Raw genomic sequence first — 15,397 nt, forward strand, 5'->3', positions numbered from 1 at the left:
CAGAATAAGAGGTTGCAGGTTGTTATTGCACAGCTCCACTTACTGACCTGGTTTTCTTGTCCGTGTGTCTATCCTCCATGTATTTAACGTGAAAAGGTGTGTGTGTTTGTGTGTGTGTGTGTGTGTGTGTGTGTGTGTGTGTGTGTGTGTGTAAAAGTCATCCGCCAGTCAGTGGTGCTTTACTTTCCAGGTGATGTTTACTTTTAAAAAAAGCACAAAAATACAAAATAAAAGCACACATATGGGCATCTTTTAATACATTCTTACAAAATGACATAAAATATGCACTCTTGCCGACATTTGTGCAATGTTTAGTTGTAGTAACTCACACGGCACACGCTGGGTCAAACGAAAAACATTCGGTCTGTGATATACAGCCTGTCAGTCTCGTCACAGAGCAAGACAAGACGGAAATAGCCTGAGAGGTTGGCCTGGCCCAGATGCTGACTGAGAACCGCTAAAAATAGGCAGCAATGTTATGGTAAAACTATGTCAAGAGGCACAAACAAAACCCACCGAGGTCAACCTGTAAGCCACATGGACGGCGTTAAAACAAAACACACAGGCGTATTCACAAATATGAGAAAAATTGCACCATAAGAGTGTGGACGTTTCCTTTTTGTTACATCACAATAACACTATGTTGTTTTTTGTTGAAAAAGCATGGGAGCCACAGGAACTCATTTCATGTTAAAATTATCTGCAAAATCACATGTTGTACTTGGAAACAATAGGGTAATAATAGTAAAGCAAGTATAACAACATCAAATATTCAATAAATTGGATAGAAACAAATCCCATATAGTACGTGGCGGTTATTATTAGCACATGGCACGTCTAGAGATATCACCACAATTCCAAAATATATTCAAATTAATAAAACATGAGGTGACAGCATACACATTTCATTTGATAATTAAACACTGTTAAATTCAGTGCGTCTACACACTGCATTCTGCAAGTACCGCTTATGGTTATTGCGTTCAATGTGCGATATCCTTTGAGTACGACTCGCTGTTTGGCTGCATTCTGAGTCAGCAAAAGCACAACAGAGACAAAAACACAACCCGACACATTTCAAAACACACTGCAGCCAGAAAAAGCGGTCACCTGAGGAAGAGCATCAAATATTTAGTGCCTAATAAAAGCGCATCTTCTTCTGGGCTAAGAGTAGTTACATGACACCGTGTTGCACAAACGAGGGCCCATGCAGTTTGTAATGATTAAACTTCAAGCATTCATCCCGATAAGTGAATCATAAATAACCCGACTTCCTGAAAAGCATCTCGCAGCAGAAGAGTCGAAGAGTCATTAGTGTCATATGGAAGTAGGATATCAGATCGGTCAGATTTAATCTTTTTTTTTTATCAATATTGATGGTTTTATGCAGCCTACTCTCTGCTAAATGGCAACGATGACACCCCTGCAGTTGTCCTCCCATGAGACAATCTGTTTGGTTTAAATTTTACTTCAACGTTATGGCATACAATGGCAAATTATGCCTTACTTAATTCACAGTTTGCATATTCCCTTTTTCATATGAAGAAAAGCTCATATGTGAGGCCGTGTAACTTTAATACATGCTGGGTGGATTTATAGTCTTATTTGATCTGATAGCTTATGTGGCTAGTAGGGGTGTGAATCTTTGGCTTCACAGCGATTCGATTAACGATACAGTAGTTGGCGATTCGATTCAAGGACCATTTTTTGTTGTTGTTGTAACGATTCGATTCAGTAACTTGTAACCAAAATTCTATATCCATGAAATAAACATGCAATAATGCAAGTGAGATTATCTGTATTCTTTTGAAAGGTGAAAAATTAGCAGTCAGCAGAATTACATAACATATTTATTCTATAAAGTAAGTAGTCCTGCATAATATTTTATGCTGAATACAAAAATGTAATGCTCAGTTATTTTGAACATTTTCAATAGGCTACATGCTGGCAGGGGAGAGAGTGTGTTAAATGTATTAAAACATTAATCATAATTAAGAATCACGATTAATACGATTAAACGCATTTATATCGATTATTGGTGAAGCCAAAACGATTCTATTTATTTATTTTAGCAGATCGATTTAGTTGAATCGATAGGACTGACAATCGATTCATTGATGCATCGAATGAATCGTTACACCTCTATCAGCTAGTGTTAGCTAATGTTAGCAAGCATTAAACTCATATTGCCGTTACATATTACAGTCATCATTAGCCCAGAATTAGCGTTGTGTGGCAGCAGTGGCAGCCAGTCATCAAAAGTTACACGGTCTCACTTTAAAGGACGCTACTGTCTTTCCATTAAACCACGAATAAATGCAACCAAAAGAGAAGACATTAATTCATTAATTCATTTAAATTAAATTCCCCATCATTTCACAATTGGGATTCACTATAGTGTTATATGCATTTAAAAAACGTCAGATTTTGTTCGAGAAAGAGCTTTTCCAAAACAAACAACATTTTCATCCAAGCGTAAAAGCAACATTTGTGACGCTTGTCATGGCTTAGCTTCACTCTTGCTACACCCAAACAAAGTAAGCAATTTCATCAAGATCGACAGGATAGTCTGTGAGATGCAGCGGCTCCTTGATATCAAATCTCTCCCCTTTGTAGCTTCTCCAGCGTCCGGCGGGGAGGTAGATGTCCCGCTCTTGCTTTCCAGGCTCTAAAACCGGGGCAACCATGAGGTCATCCCCAATCAGGAACTGCGAGTCGATTTTATAGGCCGTCTCATCTCCTGTGGCAATCCACCACAGGGGCCGTATGATCGGGTCCCCGGTGTCCAGCACCTCGCCGGCCAGCTCGAGGACCCGCGGCGCCACAATGCTCTCGTGGAGGGCTGTGTATTTACGAGCAATCTCGATCACCTCGTTGTCGTATTCCCAAGGCGGAATAGAAAACTGCATGGAGGGCATAAAGGCCGACAGCTCCAGCCAACGGATGTAGAGTTCTCGATCAGGTAATACGCGAGCTCCATCCGTGCGGTTGAGATATGCGTTCCCTCCGATCATGTCTGGTAGGATGAACTGATAGCCGAGGATGCTGATGGTGAGTACCGTGGGGATGAGGGACTTGAGGCCCAACTCGTAGCCCCAAACCGAGTCTCTGTCAATCGGTCTGAAGAAGCAGGATATGTTCTGAGACTGGTAGCCGCTGCGCAGCTCCGCTCTGTCGTTGTAGGGAATAGCCATTTCCGTGTAACGTCGGGTGAAAAAACTTGGGTCCCGAATGGGAGTTCTGGTGCTAAACTTCCACGGCAAGTAATTGGTCTCCCCTGCGTCAAATTTAAAAGAGGCCACCCCGTACCTGGAGCGCAGCGAACGGAGCTGGGAGGAAAACCAATCCCGGGCTTCTGGATTTGTGAAGTCCAAAATGCCACCAATGCCGTTCCACCAGCGCACCAAGGCCGGCAGCCGGCCCGTAGGCTCCCGGACGAACAGCCCCCTCTCCACACAAGAATGGAAGTTTTCCGAGTCGTAGTTGACAAACGGGTGAATCCAGAGCGACACCAGGAACCCATCTGATTTCAGCTTCTGGAACATGGCCGAGGCATTGGGGAACTTTGTCGTGTCAAACTCAAATTCTCCGTAGCGGCTGGTGTAGCGGTCGTCTAGTTCCATGTGGCTACAGTTAAACTTATACTTGCGGATGTTGGCAGCGTACGACAAGACTTTCTCTTGGTCGACGTCAGTCTTGTGCAGCGCCCACGTCGACCATATAGGGTGACGAAACATCACTTTGGCGGGCACTTTGTTTGGCTTGTTGAAGTATCTGCGGACCATGTACTTGTGTATGGATGTGACATCCAGGCCCACGCACACTCTGTAGCTAAGTTCAGCACACGGCACCTCTCCTGGATTCGGCTTGAAGGGACTGTCGTTGTATCGTGCCTGGAAGGACATGGTCTTCTCCGTGTCGTTCCAGCCGAGGTGGAAGGGCACCGAATTATTTATCTTGATGGCCGTGGCGTTGGATGACAGCCAGTAACTCTCCAAAATTCCACCAAATTCATTGCGGTTTGCGTAGATGTCACTAGTGACAAAGGGTTTGGGAGCCTCTTGGCCAAAAAGAGAAATAGGCCAGTGTTGAATTGCTGACACTGCACCACCGTACCAGTGTGCGAACGTGTACGTCATGGCGTGCTCAACGGGAATGTCGGGAACCAGTTCCTCCCAGCGCACACGGTAGCATTGCACTGTGTCCTTGGGGCGCACTGTCTCAATGAAAAAGTTCAGTTTCCTATCAGTGGTGCGTTCGCAGCTCAGCATCTCCCCTTCTTTGGAGCACGAATCCAAATCCAGGGTACCAGACCTGCCAAGATTTAAATATTTTTTTACTAGTTATACACCTGAAATTACATTTTTCTGATGTTTTTGAGACAAACTATTACAATTCAAAGACAATGGATAGAAAAGTCGATAGAAAATGACCAACCTGAAATCCATTCTGAAAACAATAGCCCCTCCCTGGTTGCGGATAATGTAGCCATCTTTATTCAGATCCAGCAGCTGAGTCTTGAGCAGCTCAGCTTTGCGCAGAGAGGCTATGTAATAACACCACGCGGTCACCGCTGCAATCATCAGCACCAGGCCGATCACCCCAGCTCCGACCAAAGGTCGAGTGTCCTTGCTGTGCTTCTGTTTGGGGATAACATCTGTAATCGTGCCTCCCGCTCCTCCCGGTACAACTTGGTACATGGCTTGTGCCGTTCAGTTGCTTTTCAAAAGATCACAGAAATGTTTTCCAGGGAAGTTCATTTGCTGCACTCTGCCTGTCACGACAGAGAAATAACAAGTTTGGAAAAGTCAGTGTCGAGGTCTTCATGCACTATTTGCTCTGCTCATATCAACACTGTGTTTTAGGGGAAATGTGTTCAACATGAAACAACCCTTAACTATCAGAGACATCCAGCAGCACAGCCCCAGCCAGACCAGCATGCGTTGCCAGCCTGTTTCCCAGTCTGCCTCGTTTCCTTGTCAGTGCAAAGCCCCCGTTACATTTCTAGCATTGTCTTACATGCTCTGCATCGCTACACTAAGTGATTCCACAGCACTTAGAGGTATTACGCTGTCAGGATGTAAACTTTAAAGATGTGTCTGAGATTTAACAAAACAAATCTACTGCCAATTACCCATAAGAGGATAAAGTGGATGTTCCCTGCAGTCATTCTAACATATGAGTTCACTTGAAAGAGGACTCATTTGTATGTAAGGAAGTAGAAGAGCAGAAAAGGGGATTTGGGCCTTAAAGCTCTGCCAATGTTGGGAAGGAGAGGAAAGAATACTAAACTTTTTTTGCTCCATCAAGCCTGACCAAACAAAACTCGATGTAACTTGGTTCATTCAAGACCAAAAAGGACCCAGACATTTTGGCAAGCATGTTTCTTTCTATTGCATTTAGATCTGACAGAAAGAAACGTACAGATAATTAACTAGTAAATGTTGGTTATTGTGGCTTTGGCTAATCAGAATAGATTAGATTAAGGAGCACAGCCGAGCGAGGGGAGTTCCAGATCCCTCTGTTTGCTGACTCCTTCCAACTGCAGTCGGACCTCACGGTCTTCACTGGCAGCAAGGATCGATAATAAAAAATGCTTGCCATTAATTAGCAATCTAATTGACTAATTCTGTGTTCAACCACCCTTAGTATGGATTTCCCCCAACAACAGGGGTGATAACAAGAGCCCATCATTAATGGAGAACTAACTGTTGGTTACTCAGATATCCACTCAGGCTGCTAGAACTGACTTTCTTCTCTTTTTTTATAAATGTATGACAATCTATGATTTATGAAATTTATCCCATCAGGCTGCAACTAACAATTGTTTTTATTAAGATTATTTTCTCAATACATTGTTTAGTCTATAAAATCATAAAAAGAAAAAAGGTGTAAAATATTCACCGCAGCTTCAGAGTGAAAGGGAATGTCTTCAAATTGTTTAAATCTATCAACAGCCCAAAGCACAAAGATAATTAAGACCAGCAAATTAAGTGCAGCAACCAACAATTATTTTCATTGTCGATTAATCTGCTGATTATTTTCTCTATATTTTCTAACCTTTTGTCAAAAACAGCCAATTTAGCTGATCTGATTAGACGACCAAAACCTAAATATATTCAGTTTACTATCATATCAGTGTTTCCCATACATTGATTTATTTGTGTGACATTTATACATTGTTCTGTTATTACTTGCCAATTAAAATCTACAGCGGAGCAATATACAGTGGTCTAATAATTGATTTAAGAAAGCATGTGTGGGCGATTTTCACACGTATATTATATTATCTTTGAGTTACATATTTATCTTTATAGAAGCTACTATAAATTATTTTGTTGTCTTTCTCACATATGGTATCTTTTTTGAGTCACACATTAATGTTTAGAGAAGCTACTAGAAATTATTTTGTTGTCTTTCTCACATAAAGTAGCATTACTAAACATAAACATGTGACTCAAACTTGTTTTTCTCAGCAAAGGGAGAAAATGCTCCGACTGGGACATTTCTTTGTTTTGTTTATGGTGTGTTCAGGGGGGTTCAGATGAGCCACTTCAGCCGATTCACTATCTACTCTGACATGGGGAAAAACAAACACAGAAAATGCTGATACAGCAAACAGGAGTCTGAGAAACGTTCCCCACCTCAAAAAGTGCGCGTGCTAGTGAGAGTGTGTCCGTGTGTGTCCGTGTGTGTGTGTGTGTGTGTGTGTGTGTGTGTGTGTGTGTGTGTGTGTGTGTGTGTGTTGCAGCGCGCTGATAAGCTTTTACTGTACTTCAGCCTATACGTTTCAGGCCAAAACTCTGCGAGTAAACTTGAATAGCGGTTTCTGAATGACGCCGTTGAACCCGTAAAGCCCAGTGCGCATATAGAGTTTAATTCAATTTAAACACGTTAAGTACATACAAACACGTGTTTATAAGCCAACTCTCACACAGAACAGCATGTCTTCATTGCTAACGTAGCCAAATTCCAATCCAGTACAGTAAGCCTACAGTCGGACGTATAGAAAGCCGTTGCCGTGCACGCGGGCGGGTCGTGCACGAAAGTTAACGGAGGGAAAATAACGCCAGAATCCGTGTGAGAAAAGTGACATCATCGTTCGTACTTGTCCCGTTTTACTTTGAGCAGTTCATGAAAAGAGAGTTGTTTTGCCTACCGATCAGCAGCAGCCCCCCCTCGGCACCTCCAAGCTCAACTTGTTTGCCAGAGAGTTCACAGAACGAGACCAAGACGCACCAAGGCATGTTGATGCGTATCCGCCTCGTCCACGCCCCACCGCAGCATGGGAAATGTAGTCCAGTAGGTGGGAGCACAACTGTTTATTTTTCTCATTCTGCACACACACACGCTTTTTACATTGTTTGAGTGTGACACTAGTTGAAAAGCTTAATAATTATATCAAATGAGAGAAAAAAACAACAACTAAGAACTGCAGTTTGCAAAGTCATAATACATTACTAAACATTGCTTTTTCTATGGGGACTTGGGGTTTACATGTGCTGTGGAATGTTGTGGTACTTTGTCAACTATATGGCATCACTATAAATTACCTATCATAATAACCATAATAGGGATGTAATACCCTCGAGTAAAGTTTCATTGTTTGCGGTGCTATTTCTGTTGTAACCCTCCGAACCCCGCAATAAAGAATTCCGATATCAAATGTAGAAAATTAGCTTTCTAATAGTAGGATAAAATTTTAATGCCACAGACAGATACACATTAGGACCACAGTGCCTCTTTCGAATTGATCACCACATGCCCCTTATGGGCAGATCTTTGCTGCTGATTTAGTACTGAATAGTAAAAGTGGCCACGCTGTATTTAGGGAGATAATAGTGGCGAGAGTGCAGCCTACTGTTGCATTATTCATCCTTACTCCTTGTCTCGCTGGGTTAATTAGTGAAGAATTAAACAATGGTGAAGTTAACGATCCCCTCAAGGACCTCTGCAGGTCCCCAGTCCCCGCTTTGGAAGCCAGCGCTCTAATAGACCTAACGAAGGGACTCAGACACAAACTCTGGGTGTATGGTGTAGTGTCCAGCTTGGTAGGGCTTCACCACATGGAAGCAGCTGTAGCACCCGCTGTTGAGAGACCATCAGAGGAAAAATTAGGCCTTACAGATTCTTATTTATGACATGTTTTTTATAATCAAATGATATCAATTTGCACCTGTAATCCTGGCTGCTACCAGAACTAGAACTCCTGTGTTGAGTCCGTGGAAAGAGGTGATTTGGGTTGCTGGTTTGGCGTCTTGTCCGAAGCTGAGCACCTGCATGTTGCCTGGTCATAACAAAGGAATTTGGTCAGAATTACACAATTTTTGCTTAGTAATGCTCATCATACAGCGTTTTCAGGTTTTAAAGGCTGCAAGAAAAGGTCGGAGGTCATTCTCTCAAAGGTGCTGCCGTGCTGAGAGTGGATTTACATTCCTCTGATAACCCATTCTAGTGATGCAAAGCAAATCAATTAGAATCAGTACCTATTTACAGTCATCTTTGGACCATACAAGTTGCTACCTTGCTGCGTGGAGCTTAAATGCAGTGCCAGGAAGAGGCTCAGTCAGCTGTAGTTTCTGCAGTCGGTCAGTAGAGGGCAGATCTTGTACTGTGGATGGGTTGACAGGGGGCTTGTGGTTTGGTTTGCCTGTGTTGTCTGGACAAGTTGTAACTGGACTGTGGAATGATAGATGTCTGACAGGGGGAAAGAGTGGACGGCCAGTGTTGACAGGGGGTGAGGGGTGTGGTAGCGTGCAGCGTGACCTGGAGTTGGGCTGGAGACTCCAGGGAAACAGAAAGTCCTGTGCAAAGGAAGAAAACACAGAAATAGAACAAATAGAAGATAAGGCGTACATTGAACATTCCTCTTTTTATGTAAAATGCCATTTGGATTTTTCCTAAATGGCTTCCCTCGTACCATTATTATCAATATGGTTATGATACACTGAAAAGTGTAAAGCAGATTATAATTTTTTTCTCTCGTTACAGTGGGGTAACCGCACTCTCTTCTAAACTCTGTTTACTCCATGTCTGGATAAATAAATAGGCATGGAGGAAGTACTGAATAATAGATGTTATACTGCTTTCACCAAGCACAGTAAACAAGCAGCCACCAATTAGTGTAAGACATCTAAATCTTGCTAAATGAAGAGAGAGACACTAATAAGCAACCCAATTAGTTCTGTTTGCCCTTAAATGCACCACCTGGAAATTATTTCCTTAACTAATTAATTTGCTAAATTACATCTATTGAGGGACTGCCACTTATATTTTCATATTGTCTCCATAAATTCAACATATCTTGCACAATCATATATAATGACTGCATCCCTTTAAACCCATGAAGTCCATGTGGCTGTGCCTCTTACCGGACGGGGCTGGGGGTTGTTCCTGCGGTGGACAGAGGTTGGTCGAAGTTGTTCCCGTTTGCCTCTGCCCGGAGAGGTGAACTGCTCTTTGTACATGGTGGTGTAGACCTGGGGAGCCATCTTCACCTACTGCCTTACTTTTCCACTGCTTCTCTCCAGTCCACCTGAAAGCCTTGAACATCCTTCTCCTCCCCTGTCACCTCGTGGCTCCTCCCTTTCCCTCATACTTGTCTACCTGTTGTTCTTTAACTTCCACCACAAAAAGATCTATATATGTGTGCATTTTGTGTTTGCTGGGTTTTGCATGCAACCTTCTTTGTTGGTATAAATCAATCTTTCTGTGTTTAGCGTATCACTTCATCACATTTGTGCACGGGTCAGTAGCTACAAATCCTGCTTGACGCCACATCAAGGAACAAATAGATGGTAAGAACTTTGTTTAACTAAGCAGCTATTGTGATGACTATGATGGAAGTAGGGGCAGGTTAAGAGCATCCCAGCTGAACCAGAACAACTCTTTGTGCTACCTGAGCACTAATCCCCCCCTAAGCCCCAGGCCCCCTGCAGAGACACACATACCTTGGGTCACCGTCCATGACCTACTTCCCTCCCAGGAGGGCCCTCGCAAACTAGCCAGCAGAGGTCTCAAACACTCAGCTCACAGCTGTTTTTACTCACACCAGTTAAAACAGAATAAGACATATCAGATCTGCAGAGCTGGAACAAATCAGAGGAATGATGGGATTTCTAAGAATCTCCAACCACCACCAGCCGGGGTCACCTCTATTTACTGTCAGCATGCCATATGGGTATCAATAATTCACCGAGCGCTGCGGGGTGCCTTTGTGTTTCCACCCGCTCTCACTGAGTTATCTGTGACAGGAACTGTCTGTTCATCTCGCTGCAGTGGCTGGGCCTTGTTTGACAGCCGCGTTAAGCCCAGTTAAATCCATGTCAACGGCTGCAGAGCAGAGGATATGGGGAATAGTAATAATGTGGCAGAACATTTCTTTAATCCCATCTCTAGTTTGCGTTCCCTCCTTCACAACACTTTGACGTGAGGCAAATCCCAAACTCTTCCTTTATTTATTTTAGTTCACTTAGCATCTCCCCGAGACAACAAATTCCAGTCCGTTCATATAATGAAATGGTTGACATCACAAAAAAAAAAACGATATACATTTCAAAGCAAATGCACACTTTCTAAGTCCTGATGAGATGCGTCTTAGAAGAGTCTTGTTGCGTTGCTTTCATGTTCTGTGCAGTCATTGAAGCAGAAGCCCAACATGTGCAGGGCCGACTTCAAAGCCCTTGTCATAGACTCTGAATTCACAGTCTGATTTACTCGTGCTTGGATTTCACCGCCGCTTTGAGCTTCGTGTAGAGATAACCAAAATTCTGGAAGAGAGAAAAGACAGACGCTGTGAGAAAACAAACCCGGTAGCTCAAGTGTCACCCGTCTATCTTTTAAACATATAACACAACAGACAAGGTGCCATGCAATACAATGTGAATGGACACCACAGAAGATTGCATTAATGAACCTGAATGGCGTAGTAAACAATCCCCAAATACGCAGCAATGCAGCCGCCGAGGAAGAGATCAAAGGCTGCAGGCTTCACTCTGAAAGAAAGAAAAAGTCTGTCATTGTCCAAGTGTCTTATTGTAACTATCATAGTGAAGAAAAAAAAAAGCATATGGACACGGATATTTACCTGTACATCACGATTGGTTGGTTCATTTGATCAAAAAAGGTGATGTCAGGGTCTCTGCATGAGGAAATGAAGTTAATCAGGAGTGATATTGTGGCGTTGAGAAGACATTGCACGGTATGCGTTTTCTTCTACTACTACATTTTGACCTCTTGTCCTGTCGGAAGGCGTGCCTGTGAACCTGCTGCAGGTAGCGCCTGAACTCGTGCTCCAGTGAGTTAACCAGCAGGATGTGACCGGGCTCCTTATCCAGCAGCTGGGTGGCTCGAGGGACCGACGTCAGGAAGGACATCAGACTGGACATACGACTGTCGTGGAAGTCCTGCATCAAGGATTTACACGCATTTAAGAAAAATGTACTGGCCTTATGTGCCATAAATAAAAGTTGTTTTAGCCTATATCAAGCATGAAAAAACTATTTTTCTTCACACTCCAGACGTATCTAAATAAATGATTTTATTCAAATGTCCCACAATATTTAAACAAAGGCCTTTGAAGACACAAACGCTCTGCAATTGCAATGCCTACAAACTAACACCAGAGGTCAGCACTCATCTTTTGCATGCATGCATATTGACCAAAATGACCAGGAACTTACCAACTGGCCTTTGAAAATCTGCACGTCTTTTGGTGAACCCTTGAGCAATACAAAAAAGACGAAACGCACGTTACAATGCTGATGAAACATGAAACCACAGTTTGTGTACTCGGATACATGCATTTGTACGTCACCTTGTCTGAGAGGTTGTACATATAGCGGGCCAGTGCTTCCGCTATGATGACGCCATTGCGTTTCATTTTCCTGATGTCCACTTGTGACCTGTGAGAAGACACGAAGACAACGCTCTTTCCATCATCTTTTCATTTAATTTCATAGTAAACTGGGGCCTTCAAGCACCTATAATCCCAATTATCCCACATGAGAACCCACATGGTGTCCAGCATGGAGCCCCGGAGCTCAGATTTGGGGTCTCCCAGATGAGACAGCGTGAAACTTGGTATCCTGCGCAGGCTGTAGCGCTCATGCTCCCACGCTACAGTGGACTCCACAAGATTGATCTTTTTATGGACCAATCCCACCTTCACCCAGGGGAATCTGGAGGACACCACCTGGTGGAGCGATCACAGATTCAATTCCACTGAAACTGACAAAGATCTAGTCCTCAGTTTGAAGCTGGAAGTGAAGCTTGTTACCTCCTCCAGCTGTTGAATGAAAGAGTGCATGGGAGTGTCGGGTTTAGGAGGGCGGGACACGTGCATGTGCAGGTCATCACTGTTAGCCAGTGTGTCCAAACACAGAACAAATGCCACATTGTCATGGAGTAGGCTGGACTCTGGAGAGAGAAAAAGGGTTGGATGAAATAAATCTTATGTCAGATATGTAAGTGCTGTGGACTACAGTGTTCCCGAGGCCCAAACACTCACCAGAATGGTCCAGATTCTCTTCAATCCATCTCTTGGTGCCAAGGAAGTTGTACTTTCCTCCTCCGGTTAAGGAGAACATTAAATGATATCTATGAAAGAAATATGAAAGTGATCAAACATGCAAGCATTTTATGGCATGTTGTTCACCTTTACATGAGAGGAGACAGTTTTTCCCAGATAATTACATTATCATAAACACGTATATCCAGCAGTATGTACCCAAGCAGATGGTGCACAGCTCTCTTGGGAATGGGACGCGGCCAGGTTTTCAAGAAGGTTTGGAATGTTCTGACTATTAATTTATCCACAGTAAAAATGTACGGTCTCATAGCATAGTGCTTACACTATGAGCATTACTTGGAGACACATAATGAGCATATAGCATATGATCCGCTATGTTTAGAGGAGAATTGGAACTCACGGTGGTCTGGTGCTTGGGCTACTAAAAAGCTTCTGGAAGAGACGTGCCAACTCTAGCAGGATGATGACCCCGCTGCCGTTAGAGTCCGCTCCATATGACAACCACTGCGTTACACACAGATACAGACATGTGCATGAGTTTAGGATTATACCGCGAGTGCTGACGATTGTCGTTTGTCATTTCTGTGCGACTCACTGGTGCCAGCCCGTAGGAATCATAGTGGGCAGTGATGACGATAGTGGGCACATCCTCCCCTGATCCGGGAAGCACTCCCTGAAAGAAACTTCACCAGTTATACGGTGCAACACTGGGGACCAATCACAAGCCAGACTGGTCAGGTTTAACTGACATTTGAAGAACTACACTCAGATGTTTTTTTAACTCCTCTGTTCTGCAAAGTCTCATACTCACCTCCAGCGTGGTTATGATGTTGTCAGTGAAGCCCTTAATAGGGACGTTGTTGCTCACTAAGATCTGAAAGGCTGTAGCTGTGACCATACTTCGAAGGACTGCAAAAACAAAACAAAAAAACCCTCAATAAAGACATGTTGTATAGTTGTTTAAGCTTCCTTATACTAAAATGTAATATCCTGTCCTCTCACCTCTCACGAATATAGATGAGGTCCGTGTGGCTGCGGCTTGCTTGACCTCCTCATACATGCAAAGCAGCTGTTCATCCTCAGGCGCCACATACACCGGCATGAGGGTCTCCTGCAGCAAGACTTCACTCTCGCTCACCATGAAGGACTATGAGGGATTGTTGAAACGACGCGTTCCGTTAGCACATACCGATATCTTATTCAGAATAACTACTCTGTTTGATTTATCAGAAAAGATGCTAGAATTTGACCTTGATGCCTTGCAGAATGAGCAGAAAGGTGTTTCTGGGTAACTCCTTACCTGTACCGTGTCATGGGCGATACCAGAGATGTTTTTGGGCAGCAGGATGAGGATGGCAGCAGCATTTTGCCTCTGGGCCTCGAGGTATTTTTCTGTGGTGAAGTCCTGCACCTTCATGATGACGCAGCGGCGGGTCAGCACCGGCTCGTCCGCTGAGCGCGCCTCCGCCACCACGATGGCTCCAAGGCAACCTCAGCAGACAAATCCAAGACGAGACACTTTGAAACATATTCTTCTGCACATTCACTGCTTGTACTTGACTTGAGTATGTGTTCATTTACACTTCTACAATTTAAAGGGATGCATTCTAACCCAAACATGAGTAGCTTATGAAATAGAAAACATTGCTGTACATAAGACACTTTATTAGTTACTGCATAATGTATATCTTATATATCTTATCTTTATATATATATATATATATATATATATATATATATATATATATATATATAGTATACTCTTTCTGATTGAAGCCATTATGCATTATGAGTACTTTGTAAGATGATTAATGGGTTAGGAAAGAAGAAAAATTTTCTGGGGCACAACTTTGTATTAATTTTCTTTCTTCATTTTCACTTTTGTAGGAAATATTGGATAAGATGGGCTCTTTCGGCCTCCGACAGTAATTTCAATGAAAGACGTTTAGAGATGAAATTATTTAGTAACTCATTGATGTGAAACATGACAAGAAGCCCCAATAAGACACATTTCTTTATCAGAAAAATGTTCTAACGCTGGTTAAAGTAATGAAACGATGGATTAAAAGTATAAAGAAATATTAAATGGATACTCATAAGTACCATCAAACTGCACAGAACTTGAGTAAATGCACTTTCCACCAGTGGAGGTGAGATGTAACTCTCTGTACTCACCATGCTTCCTTTGTGACAGGTTGTACTGCTGCATCCTGTAGGCGGTGAACTCATAGGAGGAAACGGCGGGGAGAGCAGAGCCGTGCAGACACTGGGCACACAGCAGCAGCACGGCAGCTACACCCAGCTCTCTCAGCAGCATGATGTCACGTCGTGCCTGCGTTCTGTTAGGGGCTCAATCTATGAGGGAGGGTTGAGGTTACGATAAACTTCATACACACTATACAGAGAACCATAGTCTCAAATAACCTGGATTTCCATACGGAGGGTCCCACGGGTTACATTAGATATTCTCCCTATAACCATGAAGTCGCCAATATTCTACCGGCATCAATTTGGGCATTGAGATGTCCCTCACCTGTCTCTCAGCAGTCCTGTCTCACGAGCCTTCCTCAACTTTAGTGCTGCTCCATGCAGCGGGGACACAAACTGGCTCCTGGGATTCAAGGCGTCTTCTGTAGGTAAGCCACCAGTCGCCATCTGCTCCCAAGGGATCAACTCAAGGCTAATCACTAACACCCAACCCCCTACCCCTCACACTCACTCTACTACTCCACACCCTCACACGCTACCATCCATCCATCCATCTTTTCATGATGGATAGGAGCTCTTGAGAACTCATTGAGGCGTCGCCCCACTATCATCACACTGTCTATAATCACAATGTATTGGTGACATATGTAAAACATTATT

The 15,397-nt window shown here is 43.3% G+C and overlaps 3 protein-coding genes across 3 annotated transcripts; all 3 read right to left on the reverse strand.

Moving 5' to 3' along the window:
* Positions 1 to 2,418: 2,418 nt before the first annotated feature.
* Positions 2,419 to 7,264, reverse strand: myorg (myogenesis regulating glycosidase). Its single transcript, XM_084034834.1, has 3 exons — positions 7,160 to 7,264; positions 4,438 to 4,774; positions 2,419 to 4,314 (listed from the first exon to the last, which is right to left on the reverse strand). Exons 2-3 carry the CDS (start codon positions 4,698 to 4,700, stop codon positions 2,523 to 2,525), a joined length of 2,055 nt encoding a protein of 684 aa, XP_083890960.1. The 5' UTR covers positions 4,701 to 4,774; positions 7,160 to 7,264; the 3' UTR covers positions 2,419 to 2,522.
* Positions 7,265 to 7,322: 58 nt separating this feature from the next.
* LOC311029620 (uncharacterized protein) lies at positions 7,323 to 9,649 on the reverse strand. The gene is made up of 4 exons (XM_084034844.1): positions 9,372 to 9,649; positions 8,524 to 8,804; positions 8,177 to 8,287; positions 7,323 to 8,088 (listed from the first exon to the last, which is right to left on the reverse strand). Exons 1-4 carry the CDS (start codon positions 9,489 to 9,491, stop codon positions 7,998 to 8,000), a joined length of 603 nt encoding a protein of 200 aa, XP_083890970.1. The 5' UTR covers positions 9,492 to 9,649; the 3' UTR covers positions 7,323 to 7,997.
* A 798-nt stretch (positions 9,650 to 10,447) lies between these two features.
* Positions 10,448 to 15,171, reverse strand: LOC311023302 (BOS complex subunit ncln). The gene is made up of 16 exons (XM_084025049.1): positions 15,063 to 15,171; positions 14,705 to 14,884; positions 13,830 to 14,020; positions 13,532 to 13,676; positions 13,341 to 13,438; positions 13,125 to 13,202; positions 12,930 to 13,033; positions 12,509 to 12,597; positions 12,278 to 12,417; positions 12,015 to 12,193; positions 11,816 to 11,903; positions 11,682 to 11,720; positions 11,233 to 11,405; positions 11,087 to 11,140; positions 10,916 to 10,994; positions 10,448 to 10,769 (listed from the first exon to the last, which is right to left on the reverse strand). Exons 2-16 carry the CDS (start codon positions 14,844 to 14,846, stop codon positions 10,713 to 10,715), a joined length of 1,656 nt encoding a protein of 551 aa, XP_083881175.1. The 5' UTR covers positions 14,847 to 14,884; positions 15,063 to 15,171; the 3' UTR covers positions 10,448 to 10,712.
* Between the last annotated feature and the right edge of the window lie 226 nt (positions 15,172 to 15,397).

Source organism: Eutrigla gurnardus (genome assembly GCF_963514095.1).
Source record: "Eutrigla gurnardus genome assembly, chromosome: 2".
NCBI classification, from domain to species: Eukaryota; Metazoa; Chordata; class Actinopteri; order Perciformes; family Triglidae; genus Eutrigla; species Eutrigla gurnardus.

Bases quoted from the DNA above. Each gene is read 5' to 3' on its own strand.
- LOC311023302 (XM_084025049.1), bottom strand. From the start codon at position 14,846: ATGCTGCTGAGAGAGCTGGGTGTAGCTGCCGTGCTGCTGCTGTGTGCC. The intron at 13,439-13,531 runs GTGAGAGGACAG...TTGTTTTTGCAG, and splicing joins CTCATCTATATTCGTGAGAG to TCCTTCGAAGTATGGTCACA. The intron at 11,406-11,681 runs GTAAGTTCCTGG...TCCTTGATGCAG, and splicing joins AGATTTTCAAAGGCCAGTTG to GACTTCCACGACAGTCGTAT.
- myorg (XM_084034834.1), bottom strand. From the start codon at position 4,700: ATGTACCAAGTTGTACCGGGAGGAGCGGGAGGCACGATTACAGATGTT. The intron at 4,315-4,437 runs GTTGGTCATTTT...AAATCTTGGCAG, and splicing joins GTTTTCAGAATGGATTTCAG to GTCTGGTACCCTGGATTTGG.
- LOC311029620 (XM_084034844.1), bottom strand. From the start codon at position 9,491: ATGGCTCCCCAGGTCTACACCACCATGTACAAAGAGCAGTTCACCTCT. The intron at 8,805-9,371 runs GTAAGAGGCACA...TCCTTTGCACAG, and splicing joins ACAACCCCCAGCCCCGTCCG to GACTTTCTGTTTCCCTGGAG. The intron at 8,288-8,523 runs GTAGCAACTTGT...TGTTATGACCAG, and splicing joins TTTAAGCTCCACGCAGCAAG to GCAACATGCAGGTGCTCAGC.